Raw genomic sequence first — 26,828 nt, 5'->3', positions numbered from 1 at the left:
AATTAAGTCACAGTGCACAGTACTCTACAGTTAACCAACACATAAAAAGTTTAAAAAAATGTTATTAATATCAAGAACAGAAATCATTATTTAACACATTGGGAGTTATTTTATTATATTTTAAGATGTATGTAATTAATTGTATGCAAATTTTATACTCTTAACCTTTATAATGGAATAAAAAATAAAAGGTATCAAAAATAAACATGAGATATGAGTTTGAGGTTTAGATAATGAAGATGTATAATTTAGGACTATCAGGAAGTTTGAAAGCTCTCAAGAAAGAAAGGAGGCTGTGTGTGCTGTAAAACACTAGAACAATACTTGGTTTGAATTTTATTTAAAATTGTGTTGATTTTTTTTTCTTTGAAATAACAGGAGACATTCTGTAGGCAGACAATGCCAAGCAGGATGAGTGGCTATTTGACTTTAGAACTATCAGGACCTAATATTATTATTAATATCAAGGAGTTGCCAACATCCATGAAATTTCCACCCTCATGCATATTTGAGTTGGAAAATCTCTATTTGTAGAGTCCCATGCTGCTTCCAAAATAGAATTCACAGTATAGTCACAAAGAAATGCTATGAGTGGCTTGAGACCATATAATAAGAAAGGTTCCTTTACACATAATCTTGATCAATAATATTATGAAAAATAGTAAACAATGTTGAATTTGAGGTCTATGTGCCATTTTTAGCCCCATTTTATTTATTTTAAATTAATTTTTAATTAATTAAATTTTAATTAATTTATTTTTGGCTGCATTGGGTCTTCACTGCTGTGTGCGGGCTTCCCCTAGTTGTGGCGAGTGGGGCCTACTCTTCGTTGTGGTGCACAGGCTCTTCATTGTGGTGGCTTCTCCTTGTTGTGGAGCACGGGCTCTAGGTGTTTGGGCTTCAGCAGTTGCTCAGTAGTTGCAGCACGTGGGCCATGGAGTGCATGGCTTCAGTAGTTGCGGCCCATGGATTCAGTTGTTGCAGAGCACGGGCTCTAGGGCGTGCGGGCCTCAGTAGTTGTGGTGCATGGGCTCAGTAGTTGTGGCTCACGGGCTCTAGGGCGCAGGCTCAGTAGTTGTGGCGCACGGGCTTAGATGCTCCACGGCATGTGGGATCTCCTCGGACCAGGGATCAAACCCGTGTCCCCTGAATTGGCAGGTGGATTCTTAACCACTGTGCTACCAGGAAAGTCCATAGCCCCATTTTAGAGAGGAAGAATAGAGGTAATAAAAGTGAGTTAGCTTGCCCAATATCTAATACAACTAGTAAGAGGAAAAATCAGGATTCAAGCCCAGCAATTCTGACTCCAGAACCTGTACTAAAATCACTTAGGTCATAAAGTCTCACTAAGGAAATCAAATGCTGAAACTTGATTATTATTGAGATTCTACTCTTTTAAACTCTAAGAAAGGGTTTTTAAAATTATGTGTATGTTGTTTGATACAAAAATGACCATCACCTCTGAAGAGCTGTGGAATAGGTATTTGTTCCCACCAGCAGGAATATTTGCAATTCCGTTAAGACTTACTTTTTCTCAGAGGACACACTTATCAAATTAATTAAATATATTTGGGTATTCTGGATGAAAAATGGCAGAAAATATCATTTGGGCTTGTACTACATTGTCCAAATATAATACAAAATTTAGAAATTGTAGTCATACATACATGCATGGACATTGCTAGTCATACATAGTCATATGTATGGGTGGATTGTATAGCAATGGACATTGCTCACCATTCAAATCCTTTGAATTTTTCCTCCCTTTTTAGTCGAATGAAATAAAATGCTTCCAAACTTGCAATTAAAAAGGTTTGCTTTATTTGAGTTTTTATGTGAGAATTCTTCAAATGAGTACTGTGGGCAAAAGATTCTTGAGTGTCCTTGTAAAAGTGTTTCTCTGTGATGTGGATTTACATTTTTGAACAATGTATGCTATTTTTAAGTTGAAAACTAGCATTAGAACAAATATCCAAATTAGTAACTAATTTACCTTTTCTGCTATTGCATTAATTGTAACTGTTCTCTTAAATTCCATACAGTTAAGGTTATAATGCCAGAAATGTAATTCACAAATATTTCCTTTTAAATGTTATGGGGGAATATTCCATTTTTGTCAAAAAAGATTACGCATGTGCATTGGTACAAAGTTTCATATGTTTATTAAGTCAAGTTTCTTAAAAATAAAAAAAATAAAATGTTATAGCTACATACCATATTCTATTCATTTGTGTGTACCCTTATTTTAGGAATGAGTATGGAATGATATAATTTTGATTTGAAAAACAGTAGTGTGAAATACTAACCAATTTTTATTACTATTCCTTTTTAAACCACAATTTATTAACAGCTTGAAAAAGCTGTCTATTTAATTTTACCAAAGAGGTCTCTCTTAACCAAGGTGAGAAAAACAGAGGCATTATTTGTGCTCCTGAATAATTCTAGCTACCATTCCTGTGGCTGGACTATAGACAGCTACACACTGGCAACTCCAGAAACTAGAAGAGCATTTGATGTTTCTTGTGTTGACTGGTTTTCTAGGTTATTACTGTTGTTATTTGCCTCTTTCTCTCAGATATTTGAGAGCAGAAATGAAAGACCAAGGATGAAGATCCACCTTCTGTAACTGTCTCCACTGCAATGAAATTCTGTTATCCTACAATTTGGTTCTATTTTCCTCTCAAATAGACCTAACAAATATTTACCAAATAGGTGATTAAAATCAGTACACAAGGGAACAGAATAGAGAGTACAACATACACCCACACATATATGGACAACAAATTTTTGATGAAGGTGCAAAAGTAGTTCAGATAAGAAGGAGTTTTTGTAACAAATGATGCTGGAACAGTTGGTTATGCATTTGCAAAAAAGAAAAAAAAAGAATTTCAATCCACATCTTCTACCACATACAAAAATAGATCAGATTGAAATATAAAACCTAAAAGTATAAAACTTTAAAAAAAGATAGAAGAATATCCTTGTGACCTTGGGCCAGGCAAAGATGATACCAAAAGCATGGGAGCCTAGGGGCAGGACAGGAATAAAGACGCAGACGTAGAGAATGGACTTGAGGACACGGGGAGGGGGAAGGGTAAACTGGGATGAAGTGAGAGAGTAGCATTGACATATATACACTACCAAATGTAAAATAGATAGCTAGTCGGAAGCAGCTGCATAGCACAGGGAGATCAGCTCAGTGTTGTGTGACCACCTAGAGGGGTGGGTTAGGGAGGGTGGGAGGGAGATGCAAGAGGGAGGGGATATGGGGATACATAAATACATTTAGCTGATTCACTTTGTTATACAGCAGAAAGTAACACAACATTATAAAGCAATTATACTCCGATAAAGATGTTAAAAAAAAAAGCATGGCTCATAAAATGAAAAAAAAAGATGATATATTGGACTTCATCAAAATTACAAATTTTTGCTCTTTGAAAAACTGTGAAAGGCACTTTTTCAGTTTTTCCTTTTTTTTTTAAGAGGATGAAAAAAAATTCATGGATTGGGAGAAAATATTTGCAGAGCTTATACCTGATAAAGGACTTGTATCCAGAGTAGAAAATGAATTCTCAAAACTCAATAGTAAGACAACAACCTAATAGAAAAATGGGTTAAATATGAATAGATACTTCAACAAAGAAGATAAGTAGATGGTAAATCAGTACACAAAAAGATGTTCAACATCATTAGTCATTAGGGAAATGCAAAGTAAAACCACAATGAGATACTCTTACATACCTATTAGAATGGTTAAATTTAAAAAGACTGGCCATACCAAGTGTTGGCACTCCTAGTGGGAATGCAAAATTGTACAATCACTTTGGAAAATAGCTAATTTCTTAAAAGTTAAACATATGCATACCATGTGATCCAGTCATTCCACATCTAGGTATTTTTCTAAAGGAAATGAAACTATTATGTCCATACAAAGACTTATACACAAATGAACATAGCAGCTTTATTCATAATAGCCCAAAACTCAAAACACAAATGCCCATCAACAAATTGTGATATATCCAAGCAATGGGTAACTACTCAGTAACAAAATAGGAAAATGACTCCTTATGCACATAACAGTACGGAAAAATCTAAAAATAATTATGCTAAGTGAAAGAAGATAAGCAAAAAGAGGGATATATTGCATGATTCCGTTTATATAACATTCTAGAAAATGCAAGCCAATCTATAGAAACAGAGATGATCAGTGGTTGCCTAGGGATGAGGTAGGGCATGATGAAACTTTTGGGGGTGATGAAAATGTTCATTATATTGACTGTAGTGATGACTTCACAGGTGTATAGATTTATCAAAACTTAGCAAATTGTACACTTTATGTACGATTATATCTACTGCACAGTTGACCCTTGAACAACTCGGGGGTTAGGGGAACCCATCCTCTGCACAGTCGAAAATCTTGTGTATAACTTTATAGCCTGCCACAGTATACACGGTTTTGCATTCAGAGATTTAAGTAACTGCAGCTTGTGTAGTACTGTAGTATTTACTGAAAAAATTTCGTGTATAAGTGGGTCCATGCACTTCAAACCTGTGTTGTTCAAGGGTCAACTGTACTTCAATAAAATTGTTTTAAAAAAGAATTAACTTGTTTATTCAGATAAAATCTGTCTAGATGAACCAAAAAAAAAAAGAACAACAAACAGTAAATTCAAAAATAAATGAATTTGCAATGCTTGGCTTCTTAAACATCTACAACAAAAGATAATGCTACAGCAGTTTTCATTGTGTATTATGTATGTGTGTTTGTGTGGCAGGGGTGGTGGGTGGGACTGTGTATATGTTCATAACAGGGAAGGTGTAAACAGATGTCCAAGAGCCATGTTCAGCTTGGAATATACCAATAGATTCTGTGTTAAGCATCATCTCACGTAGAACTATGAACATTTAACCTTCTAAAAAGAATATTATAAAATAATGGAACAGAGATCATATTACTATGCAAGTAATTTATAGATAGCCTTATGAAGAAAAATAGCATATTATACGCTAGCATGAATACTTATAAAAATAGAAAAAATATGGTATTATACATAAATTATATGAATATAAAATTTATTTTCTTTTAGGGACCTGCCATTATAAAATTAAGTTAACTAACAGACCAAAAAAGTTACAAAAATAAAAGTGTGTTATGAGATACCTAAAGTATCACATACACATCAAAAGTAGACCATTGTTAGAAAAAGGCACCTAAAATCTATGGCTTGGGACAACAGACTTCCAATCAAAAATCAGAATAGCTCATTAATATATTATCTTTGTATGAGGTTTTTTTTACAAGCTTTTTTTCTCTTTTTATTCTCCCTGTTCCATTCCAAACTTTTCTGTATCGGTGTGAATGATTAAGTATTAATTCTTGAAAAGCATCTAAACAAGCCTCTAAGTAGATAATTTTAGAATGAAAGTTGTAGTTGAGTCACATTTGTCCAATATCATAAATCAGAAGAGAGGTATTTTCTAAAGGAGTCACAGTTGTCTTAAATCAAGGTCAAAATTATTTTACCCTTAGGATTTCACCACTGATTAGTTTCTTTCTCAATTCAGTAGAAAAACAAGCAAGGGATATGAATAAGCAATTTCCAAGTGGACAATAAACATATGAAAAGACATTCAATCTTAATACTAATCTAAGAAATAGAAATGCATAATAATAAGAAATTAATTTGGAGATGTTTATTAAAATGTGAATAGTGATTATCTCAGCGTATTTTGAGTTATTTTAAATTTCTTATTTGGATTTCAATGTACTGACTTTTTTCAACCTATATTATTTTCAGAAAAGATAAAGTTATTAAAAAACTGCTTCAGTTATTTGCAGATAAATTATGGACAATGCATCAGAAATCAGAACTCAGAAACAGAACCAAACAATTTAGTTAATACAGTAAAGGTGGTATTTCAAATGTGTGAGACAGAAAGATTATCAAATAAGTGGTACTAAGAAAATTAACTAGCTAATAAAAATACATTAAAAAAGTCTGAATCCCTAACTCATTGCTAACTCCAAAATACTAATTCTTGTTGGTACAAAGTTTAACATGTATATGAAACCATTAAGGTACTATAAAATATAAGTGCATTCATTACCAAAATACGTCCATCATTTTAAAGGAAAATAATAATCTGTAGAACAATATTTACAGCATAATTTCATTGATTTAAATCATTGTTTCCATAGTATATGTTTTAATTAAAATTATAAAATGAAAGGATATGCACCCAGTAAGTTATATTCAGCATTATATCATCATCCTCTACCACATGTGCCTGGCACATGGCAGGCACAAAAATATATTAGTTGAATGACTAAATAAATGAACTCACGCATTGTTGGTGGGACTGTAAATTGTGATAATTTTTCTGGAGAGAAGTTTGGCAATATGTATCAAAGAGTAAAATGAGCATGCAACTTATTCCAGCACTCCCATTTCTAGGAATTCATCATATGACTAATTTTTACAAGTGCATACAGTAGGTATACAGGGGTAACTTTTTTATAACAGGAGAAAATATGAATGTTAGTGGAGAGATGGTTTGGGAAGTAGCTGCCCTACAATAGGAATCTGGTTAAATAAATTAAGGCAAATATTTCCATGGAATATGCATCTATTTTAAAATAAGATGTTGATCATTTACTATGAAAGTATAGTCACAATTAATTGATAAATGAGCAGATTACAGGACATAATATGATGTCACATAGATAAAACAGTATATATAAACAGGCAGGTGTGAATATGTACAAAGAAAATTCTGGAAGGAAATGCATCAAAATGCTAACAATGGTTATCAAATGATTAAGATTGTGTTTTTATTATCATTGGAATTTTCTATACTGTATTTTTCCTTACAATGCTTACATACTTTGACAACCAGGAATAAACAATAAAAGTAAATTCATTTACAAAATAGAAAATGAAAGAGTTTCCTAACTTTTAAAAAATATGACTAAATGACTAAGCACAAATCCTATAATAAAAAGGTAACATAAGGGTTAATCTAACTTTAATATTTTCCTCACTTGAAATGAATAATTCATCATATTTTATATTTTAATTTGCTACTTGTATTCTATGAGCAGGTTTAGAAAGTGAATGTGATTAATTAGGTTATTTTCTACATTAGCATTCCAAATCACCTCTGTGGATTTTTCCGCTTCCATAGAACTACTAAGATATCTTCCAATTAAGTCTTTAAAAGACTATATCTTGTGAATTTTTATTCAAATACAGATAGGTAATTCTTGTCATTCATAAAAATGGGCTAAATATGTTCCTTACCTTTTAATGAAAAGTAAACACTGGTCTTTTTGGTTGTACCAAGGGAGTTGTTCTGTTGCAGAAAAGAATCCTGTAAATAAAAATAACAGATACCTGTTTTTAAACTTCATTTTGCAAAAGTTTATTCATATATTACTGGACTTGTAAATCATACTTTAGTATGGCTAGAATTTTACAGTGTTAGAAGGAAACTGGTGGAAGATGACAATGTAAAGAACACCCTGACAGAGGATGCAGTTTCATCAGCACAGATTCCCCCTCCCGTCCTGCTATTCGTGGAATTGAAAACTGCTGCACGAAAGTATAGAACAAACCGTCTGCTTTTAAATAACACTACTTAACATTTGAATGCCCTTTTATTTTATCTGTAAGGTTGTTACAATCATTGAGAAGGACTACGTGGCAAATCAGCAGCAAGGATGAGGTCTATTATATGCCAGCTTAAAAAGAGAAATATAGTAAAAATGGTGTAACTGACTCACGGCAACATGGGTTCGCAAACCTTGTAGATGGATATAAACCAGGCTTGCCAAACATCACAGACAGCACTTATTAAAACTGCTACGTGGAATGCAATATGCCTGCTTTCTAGCCCCTCCCCCCTTCTCCAATAAACGACTCCCCCTTTTTCCCCCAGTGTAAAAATACATGCTCATAGAACAATTAGATAAAAGAAAAAGAATTTTAAAAATCATCCATAATCACACTACCCAATGATGCCATTTGGAGCATTTTCACCCAATTTTTTTAAAACAGAGTTTTGTTACGAGGCCCCTGACAAACCAAGCGGGAATTAAGGATGAGCGGATGGGAGAAGGATATTCCTCTTCCCTTTTTAGGAATCATGACTAGTATTTTTACCTCATATCTAAGCTTTTTTTTTTTTTGTAATTATAAAACTATAAAGATAGAATTTTGAGGGGGAAAAAACGTCTGCCACGGGTGTCTGCCTCAGCAACCAAGGAGCGTCTGGGAAGGAGGGCGGAGCCTGGAGGGGGCGGTGCGTTTGGTCACTCATTGGGCTGAGGGATTGTCAATCAAGCTTGCCCAGCAAATGAGGTGCGAGCTGAGGGCACACTGGGAACTAAATGAACTGGAGGTCTGACTGCGAGGGGAGGGGGCTCGAGATGTAAGCAGTGAAGAGATTTCGGGGTCTTGCACTGCGCCATTCGGCTGCGGCACGCCTCAGTCCGCCGCAGCTGCAGCTGGGAGAGGCCTTGCCTTCGCCGCTCTCGCCCAGGTCTCCGCTGCCGCTGCCACCTCCGTTGCGATCTCCTCGGCCCAGCCGCGCCCCGCCCCGCGCTCCTGCTGCCTTCACCGCTGCCAACTCCTCAGCCCGAGCCTCCGCTGCCGCCACCCAAGCATCCGTGAGTCATTTTCTGCCCATCTGTGGGCGCGCGGTAGTCACCACCCTAAGAGGTGTGCAGGCTTGCAAAATGGCAGAAGCGGATCCTAGCAGGGTCTTGGAACCTGCCGCCCAGGGGGTGGATGAAGAGATGGTGGCTAGCTCGTCTAGCGATTCTGGGGAAGAATCTGACAGCAGCAGCTCTAGCAGCAGCACTAGTTGCAGCAGCAGCAGCAGTAGTAGTGGCAGCAGCAGCAGCAGCAGTAGCTGCAGCCGCTTCTATAGAAAGAAGAGGGTACCTGGGCCTTCCAGAAGTGCGCGGCGGGCTCCGTCGGGTAGAAGTTTCGTGGATCAGCTGCCTCGGGCAGTTAGAAATCGTGTGCAGGCGCTCAGAAATATTCAAGATGAATGTGACAAGGTAGACGCCCTGTTCTTAAAGGCAATTCACGATCTCGAACGAAAATATGCCGAACTCAATAGGCCTCTGTACGATCGGCGATTTCGAATCATCAATGCAGAATATGAGCCTACGGAAGAAGAATGTGAATGGAATTCGGAGGATGAGGTGTTCAGCAGTGATGAGGAGGTGCAGGAAGAAGGCCCTAGTGAGATGCCTGCCTTAGAGGGTGAGGAAGAAGAGGATGCCCCGAAAGCAAAACCTGAGGTCAAGGCTGAAGAAAATGCAGCTCTGAAAGAAAATCCCGAGGCAAAGGCTGAAGAAAAAGCAGAGTCTAAAGATGCTCTGGAGGCCAAGACTGAAGCAAAAGAAGATCCGAAAGAATCCCCCCAGGCAAAGGCAGAAGGTAAAGAGCAGCCTAAAGTAACAGAGGCTAAGGCAAGGGCTCCAGGAAAAGAGGCTCCTAAAAGAGTTCCTGAGGTCAGGCCTAAAGAAAGAGCTCTTAAAAGAGCTCGCAAGGGAAAGCCTAAAAGAGAAGATCCTAAAGGCATTCCCGACTATTGGCTGACTGTCTTAAAGAATGTTGACAAGCTGGGGCCCATGATTCAGAAGTATGATGAGCCCATTCTGAAGTTCCTGTCCGATGTCAGCCTGAAGTTCTCAAAACCTGGCCGGCCTATAAGTTACACATTTGAATTTTGCTTTCTACCCAATCCATACTTCAAAAATGAGGTGCTGACCAAGACATATATAATAAAGTCAAAGCCAGATCACAATGATCCCTTCTTCTCTTGGGGCTGGGAAATCCAAGATTGCAAAGGCTGTAAGATAGATTGGAGAAGAGCAAAGGATGTTACAGTGACAACCACCCGGAGTCGCACAACTGCTACTGGAGAAGTTGAAACCCAGCCAAGAGTGGTTCCTAATGCATCATTCTTCAATTTCTTTAGCCCTCCTGAGATTCCTACAATTGGAAAGCTTGAACCACGAGAAGATGCTATCCTTGATGAGGACTTTGAAATTGGTCAAATTTTACATGATAATGTCATCCTGAAATCAATCTATTACTATACAGGAGAAGTCAATGGTACCTATCATGTTGGTAAAGATTATGGAAACAGGAAATATCGAAAATAAAAAAGAGGCTGCATGAAAGAATTTTCAAGAATCTCAAATTTCAAGCAGAAGTGAAGTAGGTTTATATAGTCTTGGAAAAAAAAAAAAAACCAACCTGCCCTGTAACCTCAGCACTAGTATTCCTCACAGTCTTGAGTTTTCGTACTTTCTTGGTAGCCTAAAATATTGTCTTAAAGTGTCTAAGTATCAGTTTATTCTATCTAGCCTGTTGTAGTGTAATATTCTTCAAAATATGTAAACTGTTGTCAATTATCTAAAGCATGTTAGTTTGGTGCTACAAAGTTTTGATTTTTGTGAAGTCCTTTTGTCATGTTCCTATTAGAATGTAGCTGTGAAAACTGTCAGAATTGTTAACTGAGACAAATATTTGCTTGAAAAAAAAAAGTTCCTGAAGCATCAATGCAAATATATTTTTTCCTTTTTCCAGCCCAGAAGACTAAGGGTTTAAATCTGCTTGTACTAGCTGTGCCTTCATTACTTTGCTATAGAAATACAATATTATACTAACTAGAACAGTGCATTGTGAAATTTGACCGCTTGAAAAAAATTAGCATACATTTAATAATGTCCATCAAGACCATATATGATATGACTGTGAACTTGTTAATGTGCCATAGTGGTTTATAAATTTAAGCATAATGAAGTTATTGTTTACCACTGAGGTGTTAATATAACATAGTATTTAAAAAAAGTTTGCTCATCTTATCCTGTGTAACTGTAAACTAAAGGTACTAACCACATTTTCTTTGTAATATGTTCTACTTTGCCTTTCACTGGAAATGATCACTTTACATCATTGGTATTTTTTTCATGTTCTTCTATTACAACCTAAAATAAATAAATGTCAAAGTGTATCGTGCTATAAAAATCTACCATTTTTGCCTCATTATAAAAAGTGTGGTGCTTATTATAGAAAAAGTAGAGAATCCTTAGGAAAAGGGACATTTAAAAATATATAATTATCAATATAATTAACATTCTGATGCATTTCACAGATCTTAGCTCTTTTTTTGGTGGATACACATTCCAGTGATTGGAGAGAAATGGGACTGGGGAGAAGGACTAAGATAGGGGAGAGAGGAAGAGAAGGGGAGGAAGGAATGGGGAGGAGGGTTGAAGTAGAGAAAGTGGGGAGGGAGAAGGGAGAGGGAGGGTACCAGAGTGAGGAGGGGGGTGGAAGGAGAAGAGGGTGGGAGGGAGGAGGAAAGGAAAGGAGGGGAGAGAAGGAAGGGAGAGGGGAGGAGGGAAGGGAGGAGGGAGGGGAGTGGAAAGGATGGGAGGAGGTAGGGATGGAGAAGAGGGGAGATAGGCAGGAGTGCCTCACCCAGAAAGGACATCCATATAAGTTGTTGTCTTCACTTCCAGGAGTAGGATGGGTAAATGACCCAGGCCAACCTTCTACCGTGACTTGGGAAGAGGTCTCATTCCCATGTGTGGTTTATTTTTCCTTATAGGTGACATTATGCTTTCACCAATTCTGCACCATGTGGTTGGTTACAGAATAATTTGATCCTGAGATTTTGGTTTGAATTTATTGTGAGGAGGAAGCCCCTTAAACTCAGTTTACCAAAGAGCTTTGTACTGGGCACAAAGTCACAAGCACAACAAATAATATCTTATTTCACATCTGCCATTTCCCCAACTGCATATACTTTCCTCCAAGACCTTACAGGAAAGAGCTGTGGCAAGAGGAAGACAGGATTTGGGAATTTCTGGGTCTCTAGGTATAAAATTACCTACTAGTCTTCCCAGATCCCACCATATATATAGTTTAGTATCTTGCATTTAACCCTGCTTAACAATAGTCCCCCCCCATTTCTATAAATGTAAAAATATTCCAACCTATGAGATAGATATTTAACCAAACATGCATGTTTGGATATTTAGGTTACAATTTATACAAAATCAGGAAGTAAATTATTGCTTTTAGCAATAGCAGTGATACTCTGAGAGTGACTTTTGTAGTTCTGAGATTTTTGCAACCATCAAGGAGGGGTGTGGCAGCAGATTTACTTATAAGCCTGTGCCGAATCGAAGACTATAATAAATAGCATGTACCTGGCTCACTGCTGCAGAGGTTCTCAAATGGGATATATACTGTGCTTGCCAGACATCACAGACAGTAGAGCCCTTAAAACTTCTACATGGAATGCAACATCCTTATTGCATCTTAGAACATTTACCGAGGTAGTTAGCCCCTTCCTGCTCTGTATTTTCCAGTGTTAAAGGAACGCATGTCATTATAGAATATTTGCAAAATAGAAGGAGAAGTGCAGATAATAACAATTATTCAGAAGCATACTACAGGAAGATACGCCCTGTATGTATAATAGATTGGTGTATTTTCTCCCAGTCCATCACTTTGATTAGGTTTTATCACAAGTTCTTGTCTCAAATCAAGTTGGGTGGGTGTAAGAAGCTAATTCGAAAGACAACTTATTTTTTTAACATCTTTATTGGAGTATAATTGCTTTACAATTGTGAGTTAGTTTCTGCTGTATAACAAGGTGAATCAGCTATACATATACATATATCCCCGTATCTCCTCCCTCTTGCGTCTCCCTCCCACCCTCCGTATCCCACCCCTCTAGGTGGTCACAAAGCACCGAGCTGATCTCCCTGTGCTATGCAGCTGCTTCCCACTAGCTATCTATTTTACATTTGGTAGTGTGTATATGTCAATGCCACTCTCTCACTTCGTCCCAGTTTACCCTTCCCCCTCCCTGTATTGGTATCTTTGCCTTTTCAGGTTAAGTCTGGTGGGGGTGGGGGTGGGGAACGGGCAGGTGTCATGGATTTTTGAATCAGTAAAAGCTAGGATTCCGGAAATGCAAACGTTGGGTGGTGGGTGATTCAGCCACCTAGGCTATGTCAAAGGTGAAAAGAGCCGGGAAACCCGATGGGCTTGCACGTTCGTTGGGCTGCAGGTTTGTCCATCACACTCGCTCAGCCAATGAATGATGCCAGAAAGAAGAGCTGGGTGGGAACGAAGCTCCTGGGTTGGGTGCGTGGGCGTGAGAAGAGTTTTACGGCGTCTTCCTCGGTGCCTTCTTATCTGCGTGCTATTTCCTTCGGCTGTGATTCAAGGCTGAGGTCAGCCGTTCCCTTCTCTGACCTGAGCCCGACCGAAGAGGTCGTCACCTCCTCCGCGCTGCAGTCGTCCCCGCCTTCTCCTTTGTGAGTTTTTGCCATCCTGAATTGGGCACTGAGCGTCCAGGGTCTTCACTCTAAAAGTTTGTTCTTTTCCTGTAAGGTGGCAAACTCAGATAAGGGGGTTTCCTAAGCAGCAGCAGAGACTGCTGAAGAGGTCAGGAAAGAAACGAGCTAAGTGAAGAAAGGGACCACACGGATAGTCAAATGATGCCAATGCCCCCATTCTGACGGGGTCTAACGATACAGGTGTCCTTGCCCTCAAAAGGCTTCAGGGGTCAAGTGATAAGATAGAAGCTGAATTTGAAAAGGAATTGCACGCTCTTGTAAAAAGGATAAATCCTCACTTGATTAGATGTTCGTGCCCACCAGCGTAAGGATTAGGACAACCTGCAGTATAATAACTTCAACACACTTATGCATTACTTCAAATTTTATGTTTTGTGTTTTTTGTGGAGTATATCTTTTAAATTTAAAAATGAAATATTTAAGTATTAAAACACATGGCATTTAGAAAAATACTTCTTTTGAAGAGATCTGGAACACAACACATTCTCTAAAGCCTCTGTGTAGTTTAGTCCTTATGATGTCCTTTTATCATATAGCTTTTAGAGAGTAACTGGTAAAATTATCAGAACTCTTCACTGAAGCTAATATTTACTTGGGAAAAAATTACTTTAAAGAACCAATTCACGTGTGCGTTTTGCCTCACCTCAGAGGTAGGAAGGGTTTAAACCAACCTGGACCAGGTGTACCTTATTGCTGTGCTATAAATTATTTATTATGTTATGGTACATTACAAAATTTTTATCATTTGCATAAAGTAGCATAGAGTTAAGAATTTTTAATAACACATTCATATCAAGTCTCCTAGATTACTAATGTTTTTGAATTTTGCGTGACAGAAGGATTTATAAAAACATAATGGAGCTGTTATTTCCTTCTGTGTTGCTAATAGACATTAGTGTTTGCAAGTGGTTTTCTCATCTTTTACTCATAAGTTATGTAGACTAAGGGGATTAAGTATATTTTCTTTGCAGTATGCGTCACTGAAAGTTATCACTTTATTATTATTTTATTACATCTTTTGATTATAAAATGTTCATTATAGAAAATTTGGAAAATATACTGAAAAGTATAAAAATTATTTTAAACAATTCTACCTTCAAAGATAACCACATTTCAAATGAAAAGAAAATATCTATATCTACCTTTATTAACATAACTACTATTCTGTTCCTTTCACTTTTCACTTAATATATTTTGGAACCCTTTCTGTATCAGTGCATGTAAACTTCATTCTGTTTAACATAATGTACCATAATGTATTTCATCAGTTTCTTATGGGCATTTAGGTTAGGAGCATCTTTCTCTAACTGATTGGTAATTGTAAGCACTGTCTATAAATTAAGGAAAAATGTTGCGTATAGTGAAATATTTTACCTTTGGATTTTGTTCAGTTGTTTTTTTCTTTTTTTCCTGCAGAAGTGTTTTAATGTTAATAAAGTCACATTTATCTTTTTTTCCCCCATTACAGATATTGGGTATTTAGTTTAGAAAGACCTTTCCACACCAAGATCTTTTTTTTATTTTTTGTAATTGCTCATATTTTCTTAGAGTACTCTTATAGTTTCATTTAAAGTTTTAATCTTTCTGGAATAAGTTTTATGTAAGGATTGAGGTAGCTATACCACTTTTTTTTCTCTCAATACAGCTAATCAATTGTTTTGACACCATTTATTGAATATTGAATATCCAATGTAATTAATTGCTGCCTTTATTATATAATCCATTCCCTATGTGTTTGGGCCTATTTCTGGACTGTTCTGTTCAGAAGTGTTATTCTTGTGCCAGTATAAATCTTCTAAAACAGAAATTTCTCATATATATTTTATTATCTGATAAGAAAAGTTCCTTACAAAACTTGTTTTTAAGATTTTTTGGGGGGATATTTTCACCTGTTCATCTTCCCAGATGAACTGCAGTATCGCTTTTTTTCAGTCTCCCTCCCTAAAGCCTATGGATATTTTGATTAGGGTTTGTTTGATTTTATAGATTCATTTACAGAGAATCAGGAATTTCATATTATTCAGTCTTCTTATCCAAGGACAAGCTGTGTCTTTCCACTTAATCAAGTATTTTTAATATTTTTCAGTAGAATTGTAAAGTTTACCTATTAAAATATAAAATAGGCTTTTTAAAAATGTTCAGAACCTGTTCTTCAGTTTCTTCTTCCTTTGTCTACCTTTTGCTTATGCTGTTCTGCTGCTTATTTTTAAATTATCTGTGCTTAGGCGTTGTCCCTTTTTTTCCAGCTTTGAATGGGAGCAACTGTTTGCTGAAGTGTGATTTGTGAAGAGGTAGGAGGAAATGAGCTTGAGCATCTCAGAAGCTTCAGTTCAGGTTTGTCTCATATCATTGTTTCCGAATTGCTATATTTTCTGCTGGAGGCCATTTTGGTCTTCAGTTTATGCTATTCTCTCCTTTCTCAGCCCTCACCAGCACCAGCTTTCGAATGAGCAGGTCAGCATGACTCAGTGAAATGCCTTGAGTTAGAGGTGTTCTGTGGCAATCTTGTAGTTAATTTCTGCTCAATGGACTGGCCAGCATCTGTAGAGTTACTTGTTGCTTGTCTCTCTCCTCATATTGAAGCAGTTTCTAAAGGTTCTCAGAAAATGAAGATGATGTGCTGGTATAATTTCTCCTTAACTCCAGCTCGCCTTTTGTTCTGTGTTATGGAGCTGTTTCCCTAAGGGGTCATTTCTTGCTGCTTTCGATGTCTGCCACAGTCCTAAGTCAGATGTTCAGAGCTTGAACACTTAAGGGAACAGCAAGCATTAGCTCAGAGTCCTGCTTTTTTTTTGTTGTTGTTCAAATTTCATTGTAAGTGGAAGAAATTCTTTCCAATGTGTGGCTTGGGATTGTGGCTATTTCTTTGACTTGAAGATTATTTCTGCCTTTAATTTTTATTCTGATAATTCTGGTACATGGGCAGGATTGAAAACCACAGAGCAATGTAGAGAGGAATCTCCAAGAGGGGAGGGGGTATGTTGTGTGCTCTGAATGTATTGACCTCAGAAAAACTCTTTCTGCAGCACAGCTATTAACAATTCTCCTAATTTATAGTGTTCCTGAAATACCAGTTTGGTGAATTTGGCCTTGGTCAAATAGGGAAATTAGCCTGGCTTTGTCTATTGGTAAAAACATCCTTAATCAACACGTAAAAAAATTTTATTTTGAGATAAAGTTGCAAAAATAGTACAGAAAATTGCAAAAATAGTACAGAAAGGTCCTGTGTACCCTCCATCCAACTGCCACTAATGGTAACACCTTACATGACTATAGTACAATAACCAAGCCAGGAAATTAACATTGGTATAATCTACAGACGTCATTCAGATTTTGCTAGATTTTACATGCATTCCTCTGTGTGTGTGTGTGTGTGTGTGTGTGTGTGTAGTTCTATGTCGTTTTATCACATATATAGATTCATGGAACTACCACTAAAATCAAGATTCAAAACTGTTTCTTCTGTCCCTAAATTCTGGCAACTGTTAATTTGTTCTCAAACTTGAAATGAAAAAATTATACAGATTGCTATATAAATGGATTTATATAGCGTGTAACCTTTTGAGAATGACCTGTTTTCACTCAGCAAAATAACCTTAACGATCCATCCAAGTTGTACCTGTATCAGTAGGTTGTTCTTTTTATTGCCGAGTAGTATTCCAGTGTATTAGTCACTGATCTATGACTCTTCTATAGAAGAGTAAAAACAGGTGGAAAGGAAACAGGACTGCCAGTGGCCAGAATCTCCCATAGGGACAGAAGAAGGAATTACAAGGTCCTTCTCCTTAAAATCTGAAAGTGAAATAGTATCAATAGAAAATGCTTTTGCAATGCTTACTATGCACTAGGACTATACAAATTATTATTCATGTAATCCTTATTACCGTATTATTAATTAGGTACAATTATTATCTCTATTTAACAAATGGTGAGACTGAGGTACAGAGAGGTTAAGTAACTTGTCCAAGCTCACACAACCAGTAAGTGACAAAGCCAGGCTTTAAAGTTGGCAATCTGGCTCTAGTCCATGTGCTTAACTGCTCTATTATTCCACCTCTCTACCATGCTATACCACCTAGAGAAGCACTGTCTTTGTCCATACTCAAGACTAGATAGGGCCCAAGAGAAGCAGCAGAGAAGAAATAAGTACAACCTGGAAGAAAAGCGGATGCCTATCTATAGAGGAAAACTAAGAATCTCCACTTACCTAGCAGTGGTGCCCCCGAATCCACTTTGTAGCTCATGTCTGAGAAACCTTATCAAACTTTATAGCTTACTGAGACCACTGGGTAAGGTTGAGCCCCTAGGTCATATCCATCATACACAGAAGTATCATGAGAACTGGTTTAGTAAATTTCTATTTCAATTAAATATAGGGCGATCCATTACTATTAAAGATTTCTTTTACCTTTCCAACTTCTTATATTTTTATCATTCCCTGTTTTCCTGTAGTTAGCAGCAATAAAGAGCCTTTAAATCAATAGGTGTAACAAGGGAAAAGAAGATGAAAAAGTGGTTTACTCCTACGCATCCTTGAGCAGAACCCAGAGGAACATTTACAGGAATTGGGCAATATAGAGGATGAAAGCATGGATTTGAAGTCTAATAGTCTTGGTATTGACTCCCACTTCTGTCACTTATTGGCTGTGTGACCTTACGCATGTTGCTTTGCCCCTCTAATCCTCATTTTTCCTATCTCTAAAATGGGGCTGTTACCTGGCTACTTGATAGAATTATTGTAAGGCTTAAATGAGATATTATTTATCAAGCACTTAGCAGAGTGTTTGGCATGCAATGATAATTCAAATAATAATTTATTGCTATAATTAGGATAACTGAGTTTTACTTGGTAATTCCAGGTAAAGTATCATGATACTAAAGATGTTGAAGTTGGTATTAACTCATCCAGGTTTGTCTGTCTTCAAGGAAGAAAATCCTCTTTCCTTCATGGATTTCATGTAACTGCTCCTGTTCTTTCTTGGATTTTCCCTCCCTAAATCAATAGCTCTGAACTGATTCCTGGTAAACACCTACCTGCCTGCATCCTCCCTATATCTTCAGTCTTTGAAGGTCAATTAGAATTTTTATCCATTCCTTCAAGGAGTCAGTACTCTACCAGTTTGTTGCCTGACCAAAAGTCTATGACATAAACTCTTTTCTTTAGTAATGTTGAATACAACTGGACCATTTCCAGACCCCAGACATACATAGTTTGTAAGATAGTGATTTACAAACTATTTCCAGTGTGGAATGCTTTCCTCACAACCTCCTCTAGTTTTGGCCAGGGTATTAACTGGGGACATACAAGTCAGATCAGTGGGGGGGTTTTTGCCATGGTTTTTAAAAATGTTCTTTTGGTCAGGAAATTCATTTATAAGAATTGCTTGCAGAAGTTTAAGAGAACACAAGAGGTGAAAGGCAATGAATGGCATAGCAGATGGCATCTACTTAAAACATTTGCACTGCACCCCATAGGAAATGAAATTTGAGGAAAGTGAAAATCTTTCTTGTAATATTTACCTTAAACTGTCACCACTATTTACAACTTCAGGTAAAATATCCCAATGTTAGAGCTGCTGAAATTGGTATTAACTCGCACCAGCTTGTCTTGCTTTAAGGGAAAATGTCCCTTTAAATACAATAAAAATAAGGATTATGGGAATAAGATGCATTACTTACAATTATTTAGGTGTAATTCAAGTTTTAACAGAGTTTGTCAGTCTCTGGATTGAAAGACAAGTAAAATATAATGCACCAGAACAAATATATAACTTAAAATTTTTTCATTATTTTCATTATATTTGGGTAGGTTCAGGGTGCTAGGAAAACATTTTAACAAGTGTAATATACTTTTAAATATTGGAAAAGTTGGATTTTCACAACATAATTACTGTGTCAGCAGGTTGCCAATTAATTGTTGGAAATTCTTTTGCACGAAGACTACATCTGCATTTAATTATGCTGAAGGGCTAGAGAAAGAATGTAGTTATTTTAAAAAATTTGTATAGATGATGAGGCTTTACGGAAATGAATCCTGACTTTTTCCAATTGAATCTATACTAAATGAACAATCTCTAAGCAGCACATGGGAAGGTATCAGGACATTTCTCTAGCTTAGGGATATCCCTGGTTGATTTTCTGAACAACTGTTTTGGAAATAAGTTAGGTCTTTTCAGATGTTGTATTTAGGTTTGTTTAGCTTGTGTTATTAAATATTCCCACTAGTATAATTATTAGTGATTTCATGAGGAAGCAAGAGCTCACAAATGGTATTGGCATACCTCAACTACCATAATATTTATATGTGAAAAGAATATTGTTTTATTTCATGTAGAAACACTGATTTCGTATTAAATATGGCTTAAATCTCTGTATTATCCTAATATTATCATCTTCTTTAGTAAACACAGCGTTTGTGTATAGTAAAGTGCAGTTGAGTCAAAGTTTTGTTACTCAGGGCAGATTAGCAAATTTTCACCCACCAAAAAAGTATTAAGTGATTTAAAGAAATACCAGAATTTGTTGATGTTTAAGATCCTGTTTTTGGCCTCTCTTCTCTATCCAGCAACTTGATTTGTGATAATTTTCCTAAGGGTACCTTGTACCTAAGGAAAGGTAAGAGAGAGAATACTAGGTGACATTTGTCATCCAATTTTAGGATCTGCCTTGATAGTTCCTATTTAAAACCATACTAACACCATTTATAAGACAACGTATAAGAGGAGTGACAAACTTAGGAGAAAACTATTTGTAAAGGAAATGAATAAGCAATTCAGAAAAATACTTTTATATGTATATTAGTCTTTTGGCTAATATATATGAAAAATGCTCACCTACGCTACTAATAAAAAAGATGAAAATTAAAATAACAAGATATTGCTATTTACCTGTTTTGTTGGCAAAAGTAAAATTTAAAAATTCCCATCATTGTTCTCATAATGTGAAGAAAAGGCCCAACCATGTGCTGCAAGTGGAAAGGTATAATGGTACACATTTTTCAGGAGTGTGATTTGGCAGTACTTAATAAAAGCCTTTAAAATGTGCATACTCTTTGACCTAGCAAATCTTCAAGGAATTTATCTTAAGGAAATAATAGTGAACAAAAACAGTTATAAGAGTGTTCATTTTGGTGTTGCTTACAATACTACTGAAATGTCTGAAACAATTTAAATGTCCAAAAAGAGGGGATTCAATTTATAAACTATTGTTTATTCATACAGCTGAATAATATAAAGGCATTTAAAGTAATAATGTAGATCTATGCTGACATTGAAACATAGCTAAGATAAATTGTTTAATGAAAAATGTCTCAAAACTATGGAAATGTATGCATATATATGTAAATTATATGTAGTACACAAAAATATTGATACTGGCTATCTATATGTAATGGAGTTTTAGGTAATTTATATTCATGATTTTTAGTATTCTAAATTTTATGTAATGATCAGAACTTACTGTTGTGATCAGAAAAGATAGAGCAGGAAAAACAGGAACATTTTAGAATTATAGACAATTATGTGGAGCTGTAGAGTCAGAAAACAAATAAGGAATTGTGAAGGTGCTATATAGGCACATATTTGTGCTATGCAATACTGGAAACTAACTTTTAAAACAATGTATTAAAAGCATATGCGCAAGGGTTGTTTCCTTCACAGTGGTCACCTTAAGAGCAAACACTTATTCCAATTATGCTGACACTAACAGAATGTTAAAGATGATATACTTCCTCATTTCATAGGTGAGAAATCTTGGGCTCATTGCATCTAAATACTATCTAAGGTCACACAACAGCTAGGTAATGGGAGGTTCACAAAACCATGATGCTTTCCCTTTCCATTTTTTGGATAATTAACTATTATTATAAAACCAAGTTTTTCTAAACCCTGTGACCTTCAATGGCTGCTTTTCCCTTTAAATACCCAAATAACCTAGCCTCAGCCTTCCTTCTCTTCATGTCACCTAACTAACCTAACCAAGTAACCTAGTCTCTGCCCAGTTTCCTTTCCCAAGTATTTCCAAGAAACTCTAGAGAATGCTTGGTTGTATGTTCCAAAAGTATGTCTGCTGGTCACTTATCAGTTCTGTCTTAGGGCAAGTGCTTCAGACTTTTCCGCTGGTCAGATTGTGCTGTCTTACAACCGCTTCTCCATGCTGCTGCCTCTTACCCCAATCCACATTACACTAAGAATTAAGACATCACAGTAAAAAGTAAATCCCTAAAACACAGTTCATATCTGACTCTTATGCTTAACAAAACTTTAGTGACGGCTTGGGACTAGCAGAAGAAAATTATCAGACAGAAAAAGGAAATTTTAAAACCAGCCATCAGAGATCCATTGTCCGTGCCTTTGCACAAAGGTCCCTGAATTGCAGTCCTCCCTGACACCATACATGTTGCAAGCGCCAACTTTTTTCCCACACTGGGGCCTCTTGACCCCCTCCTTCTTTACAGGTGACTAGTGTTCCCATTGTTCTTGGAGATTTGAGAAAAAAGGAGTATCTTCCTCTCTCCCAGTCAAAGGACCATTGTTTTCCCAATGGGAAAGTTGAAAAACTCATTTCCTTCCGCAGAAACTCCATCCTTGCCACAACTGGTCTAGCCACCATGTTCCAGATAAAATAATTTTAATAGCACATTTCTCAGTCTGGATTCTTTATATGTATGTGGAGTATGTGAATTTCCTTCTGTGACCCAACAAAGGAGTTTTAATTGCCGGGCCTAAACCATCTTTTCAGCTGCTTCTTTTTCTCTCTGTCTCTTTATTTCAGTTTGTCTCTCACTTTTTCTAGTGTTCTACTTTCTCCATAACTTTGTCTATCTTCACTCCTCCTTCTCTTCTCTTTTCACATGTTCTCTTGCTTTTGGCTTCCTAGACAGATGATTAAGTCCATTTTGGCTTGGCTGCTCCTTTTCTATCCCATTTTTTGATGGTTAATGTATGGAATACTATAATCTGTAAAGATGAACTGGAAGTCTCAGATGGGGGATTCTTTTTACTTCTAAATTGGGTATGATAAATTTACTAATTAACCTGGTTCTAAAAATCTCGGATGAGGAGATGACTATCCAACAGATATCACTGTCCTCATAAAGATACAAAATAAACTAACAGCAGAACCCTCAGTGGCAGACAGTGCCCGAAAATATTCAAACATCCCCAGTATAGAAATCAAAATAGAGTATATTTTGATTTTGAACATAGTTCATACCTTCTTTTACATTCTTTACTTTAAGACTTCAAGTTCTCTTGTTAGTAATTGATAGGGTATGTTGTCTATAGTTGCTAAATAAGTGAAACAAGTCTATGACTTTTATTTTAAATTATACTAAAGTAAAAGGAACCCAGCTTTTTTTCCTCTCCACTCTCCCTTATTCCACTCTACAAGATCACAGAGGAAAAATCAAGAAAGTCTTTCCCTCCTCTAACCCTCAGAAGTTACTGTTTTCTCTTCTATTCTTTTGAAAATAATAACTTTATTGAGAGATAATTCACAAACATTACAATTTACTTTTACGATATACAATTCAGTGGTTTTTGGTATATTTACAGAGTTGTGCAACTGTCACCATAATCAACATTTTTCATCACCACATAAAGAAATCCTGTACCTACCAGTGGTCACTTCTTATTTCCCCCAGTTCTCCCTTCCTCCAGCCCTAGGCAACCACTAATCTACTACCTGTCTCTATAGGTTTTCCTATTCTGTTCTTGTTTCTGTTTTTATGAATTTACCTGTTCTGAATATTTCATATAAATGGATTCATGTAAAATGTGGCCTTTTGTGACTGGCTTCTTTCACTTACCATAATGTTTTCAAGGTTCATCCATATTGTATCATGTGTCAATACTTCACTCCTTTTAATGGCCAAATAATATTCCATTGTATAGGTATATCACATTTTGTTGTATAATGAGATGACATTTGGGTGTTTCCACTTTTGGCTATTATGAATAATGCTATTATTAACATTTATGTGGACATATGTTTTCATTTCTCTTGGGTATATATCTAGAAGTGGAACTGCTGAGTCATGTGATAACTCTGTTTAACCTTTTGAGGAGTTGCCAGACTGTTTTCAAAAATGAATGCATCATTTTACATTCCTACCAGCAATATATGAGGGATCCATTTCTCTATATCTTTACCAACAATTGTTATTATCTCTCTTCTTGATTCCAGCCATTCTAGAGAGTGTAAAGTGGTTTCTCAATATGTTTTTTAAAAAATTTTTATTGGAGTATAGTTTATTTACAATGTTGTGTTAGTTTCAAGTGTACAGCCAAGTGAATCAGTTATACATATATCCACTCTTTTTTAGTTTCTTTTCCCATATAGGCCATTACAGAGTATTGAGTAGAGTTCCCTGTGCTATACAGTAGGTCCTTATTAGTTATCAATTTTATATATAGTAGTGTGTATATGTCAATCCCAATCTTCTAATTTATTCCCCCTCCCTTTCCCCCCCGGTAACCATAAATTTGTTTTCTACATCTGTGACTCTAATATGGTTTTGAGTTGAATATCCTTGATGACTAACGATGTTGAGCCAGAGCTAAAAGAAGGCATATAATTCTTGATTATTAATTGACTTTTAAGAGTGAGGAAAGAGTAAAAGGAAAGAGTAAAAGATCTGCTTCCTTTTAATAATAATAAACATCGATTCCAAAGCCAAATATAGATGGCTTGTATATATCTGCACTGCATTTTTAAAAACCCTGCCTCAGTACTATTTATGTAGCTAATTAAAAGTTGGGCATAAATAAGAGTCTTCACTCAGGACAAATCAAATAACATTCATTTTCTTTTCCTGAACACCATTTGCATTTTTCCTTAAGTTGAAGGATCTACTGCTTGGAAATCTCCTTAGACAGAAGGGAGCTGAATGACATGTCCGTCCTTTTTTCCTCTACTTTCTATACTCCAATTGTGTGCATCAGATTTTTCTTGCTGCCATAACAAATTACTACAAATATAGCAGCTTAAAATAACACAAAATTATTATCTTATAGTTCTGTAGGTCAGAAGTCCAGTATGGGTTGCATTAGGCTAAAATCAGCGTGTCAGTAGTGCTGGGTTCCTTTCTAGAGGCTCTAGGGGAGAATCATTTCCATTCTTTTTCAAATTCTTTCCCCAATTAGGTTGTTACAGAATATTGAGCAGAGTTCCCTGTGCTATACAGTAGGTCCTTGTTGGTTATCCATTTTAAATATAGCAGTGTGTACATGTCAGTCCCAAACTCCCTAACTGTCCCTCTACCCCACCCATCCTGGTAACCATAAGTTCGTTCTCTAAGTCTATGAGTCTGTTTCTGTTTTGTAAGTAAGTTCATTTGTATCATTTTTTTTATAGATTCCGCATACGATATTTCTCTTTCTCTGTCTGAGTTACTTCAGTCAGTGTGACAATGTCTAGGGCCATCCCTGTTGCTGCAAATGGCATTATTTCATTCTTTTTAATGGCTGAGTAATATTCCATTGTATATATGTACCGCATCTTCTTTATCCATTCTTCTGTCATTGGACATATAGATTACTTCCATGTCTTGGCTATTGTAAACAGCACTGCAATGAACATTGCGGTGCATGTATTTTTTCGGACCATGTTTTTCTCTGGGTATGTGCCCAGGAGTGGGATTGGGAAGACTCATTCTTGGAAGCAATATTTAAGGAGTATTTACCCATGCAATGCTACTGGGTCTGCTGCTCAGGTGATTATTATAAGGAGCTCTGTTGCAGCAATTCTTTGTGGGTAAATATTTAATGTTAGGGCCTTAATGTCCTGGCAGACCTGAGCCATTATGTTACTGTTCTATCAGTCCACTGTTTCAATTTTTCTATTTTTAAAAAAAAATTTTATTTTTTGGCTGCACTGCATGGCACATGGGATCTTAGCTCCCCAACCAGGGATCGAACCTGTGCCCCCTGCAGTGGAAGCGTGGAGTCTTAACCATTGGACCGCCAGGGAAGTCCCTCAAGTTTTCTAGACAACCATTTCCTGACTGCCCTAGAAGTGTTGTGTTAGGAGGATTAGTTCTAGCAATCACTACTCTAATGACTTATAACCATTAAGTTACCCCAGTCAACCCAGTCAAGTTGACATACAAAATTAATTTTGTATGTCAACTTGACTGGGTTGACTGGGGTAACTTAATTAATTTTGTATGTCAACTTGACTGGGTCAAGAGATGCCCAGATATTTGGTCAAAGATTATTCTGGCTGTGTCAGTAAAGATGTTTGGGGATGAGATTCACATTTGAATCTGTAGACTGAGTAGAGTAGACTATCCTCTCTAATGTGTGTGGGCCTCATCCAATCAGTTGAAGGCCTGAATAGAACAAAAAGGCTGACCATCCTGCAAGTAAGCGGGAACTCCTGCCTCACTGCCTTAGAGCTGGGACATCAGTTTTTACCTGCCTTTGAACTAGAACTAAAACATTGGCTCTACCTGGATCTCAAGCCTGCTAGCCTTTGGGCTGGAAATGCACCATCAGCTCTCCAGTTCTCAGGCCTTTGGACTTGGACGGAAACTACACCACTGGCTTTTCTGGGTCTCTAGCTTGCTGACTACAGATCTTGAGACTTGTCAGCCTCTAAATTAAGTCACTTTCTTATACTCAATCTCTCTCTCTCTCTCTCTCTCTCTCTCTGTTTGTGTGTGTGTGTATATATATATAGTTGACCTTGAACAATACAGGTTTGAACTGTGTGTGAGTCTACTTATATGTGGATTGTTTTCAGTAGTAAATACTACAGTACTACATGATCCGATGTTGGCTGAATCTGCAGATGCAAAATCGCCGATACAGAGGGCCAACTACAAGTTATATGCAGATTTTTGACGGCATGGGGGGTTGGCACCCTGAACCCCCACATTGTTCAAGGGTCAACTGTAAACACACACACACATACACACACACAACTTCCTATTGGTTCTGTTTCTCTGGAGAACCCTGACCAGTACAAGTAGTATCCTCACTTTTCGTCACAGTAACTCTCCTTACCTCCACCTTGGGAAGACTTTTTTTCCCCTCTCTTATAACTCTTATGCAACTTTTAACCACCCTTCTGATAGAGGCTAATCTCAGTGAGTCTTGGAGGTCCCACATTCCACACCCTTCTAAGGAAGGCTTTACTAAATATATATATATATGTGAAGGCTCCAGTCTTTGTACCACCACATAGGGAGTAGCCCTCCACTTACTGTTTATTTTGTATTTTCCAGACAATTCCAATCTCTTTAACAATATCTGGCCCCCTCTTGTATCTCCTGGCACCATAGATGAAAGTCAACTCTAATTTAGCTGGCAGTTTTTCTTGCTGAAAAAGGATAAATAAACCACAAGTTTCATCATTGCCATGTTTTCTTCTCTGGTAGTGCCTCTGCTACACATATATGTGAGAAGACTGGTTTTGGAGTTCG

The 26,828-nt window shown here is 36.7% G+C and overlaps 2 protein-coding genes across 6 annotated transcripts in view; one reads left to right on the top strand and one right to left on the bottom strand.

The window, feature by feature from the left end:
• FAM133A (family with sequence similarity 133 member A) overlaps nt 1-9,047 on the bottom strand; it is a 65,361-nt gene extending 56,314 nt beyond the window's left edge. For 2 of the 5 annotated variants that reach the window (XM_082377527.1, XM_082377528.1), the window contains exons 1-2: nt 8,166-8,271; nt 7,305-7,374 (exon numbers count right to left, since the gene is read on the bottom strand). The gene's annotated coding sequence lies outside the window, so the exon portion shown is untranslated. Of the gene's footprint in view, nt 1-7,304; nt 7,375-7,458; nt 8,272-8,948 lie in introns of those variants that run through there. The other 3 variants (XM_082377525.1, XM_082377524.1, XM_082377526.1) reach the window with 3 other exon arrangements.
• Nucleotides 8,410-10,606, top strand: NAP1L3 (nucleosome assembly protein 1 like 3). The gene has a single exon (XM_082377303.1). It carries the CDS (start codon nt 8,741-8,743, stop codon nt 10,181-10,183), a length of 1,443 nt encoding a protein of 480 aa, XP_082233429.1. The 5' UTR covers nt 8,410-8,740; the 3' UTR covers nt 10,184-10,606.
• Nucleotides 10,607-26,828: the final 16,222 nt, after the last annotated feature.

This window comes from Balaenoptera borealis, assembly GCF_965194805.1.
Source record: "Balaenoptera borealis genome assembly, chromosome: X".
In the NCBI taxonomy this organism is placed as follows: Eukaryota; Metazoa; Chordata; class Mammalia; order Artiodactyla; family Balaenopteridae; genus Balaenoptera; species Balaenoptera borealis.
The sequence above is the reverse complement of the archived record's forward strand: the minus strand, read 5'-3'. Positions and strand labels throughout refer to the sequence as shown.

Bases quoted from the DNA above. Each gene is read 5' to 3' on its own strand.
- NAP1L3 (XM_082377303.1), top strand. From the start codon at position 8,741: ATGGCAGAAGCGGATCCTAGCAGGGTCTTGGAACCTGCCGCCCAGGGG.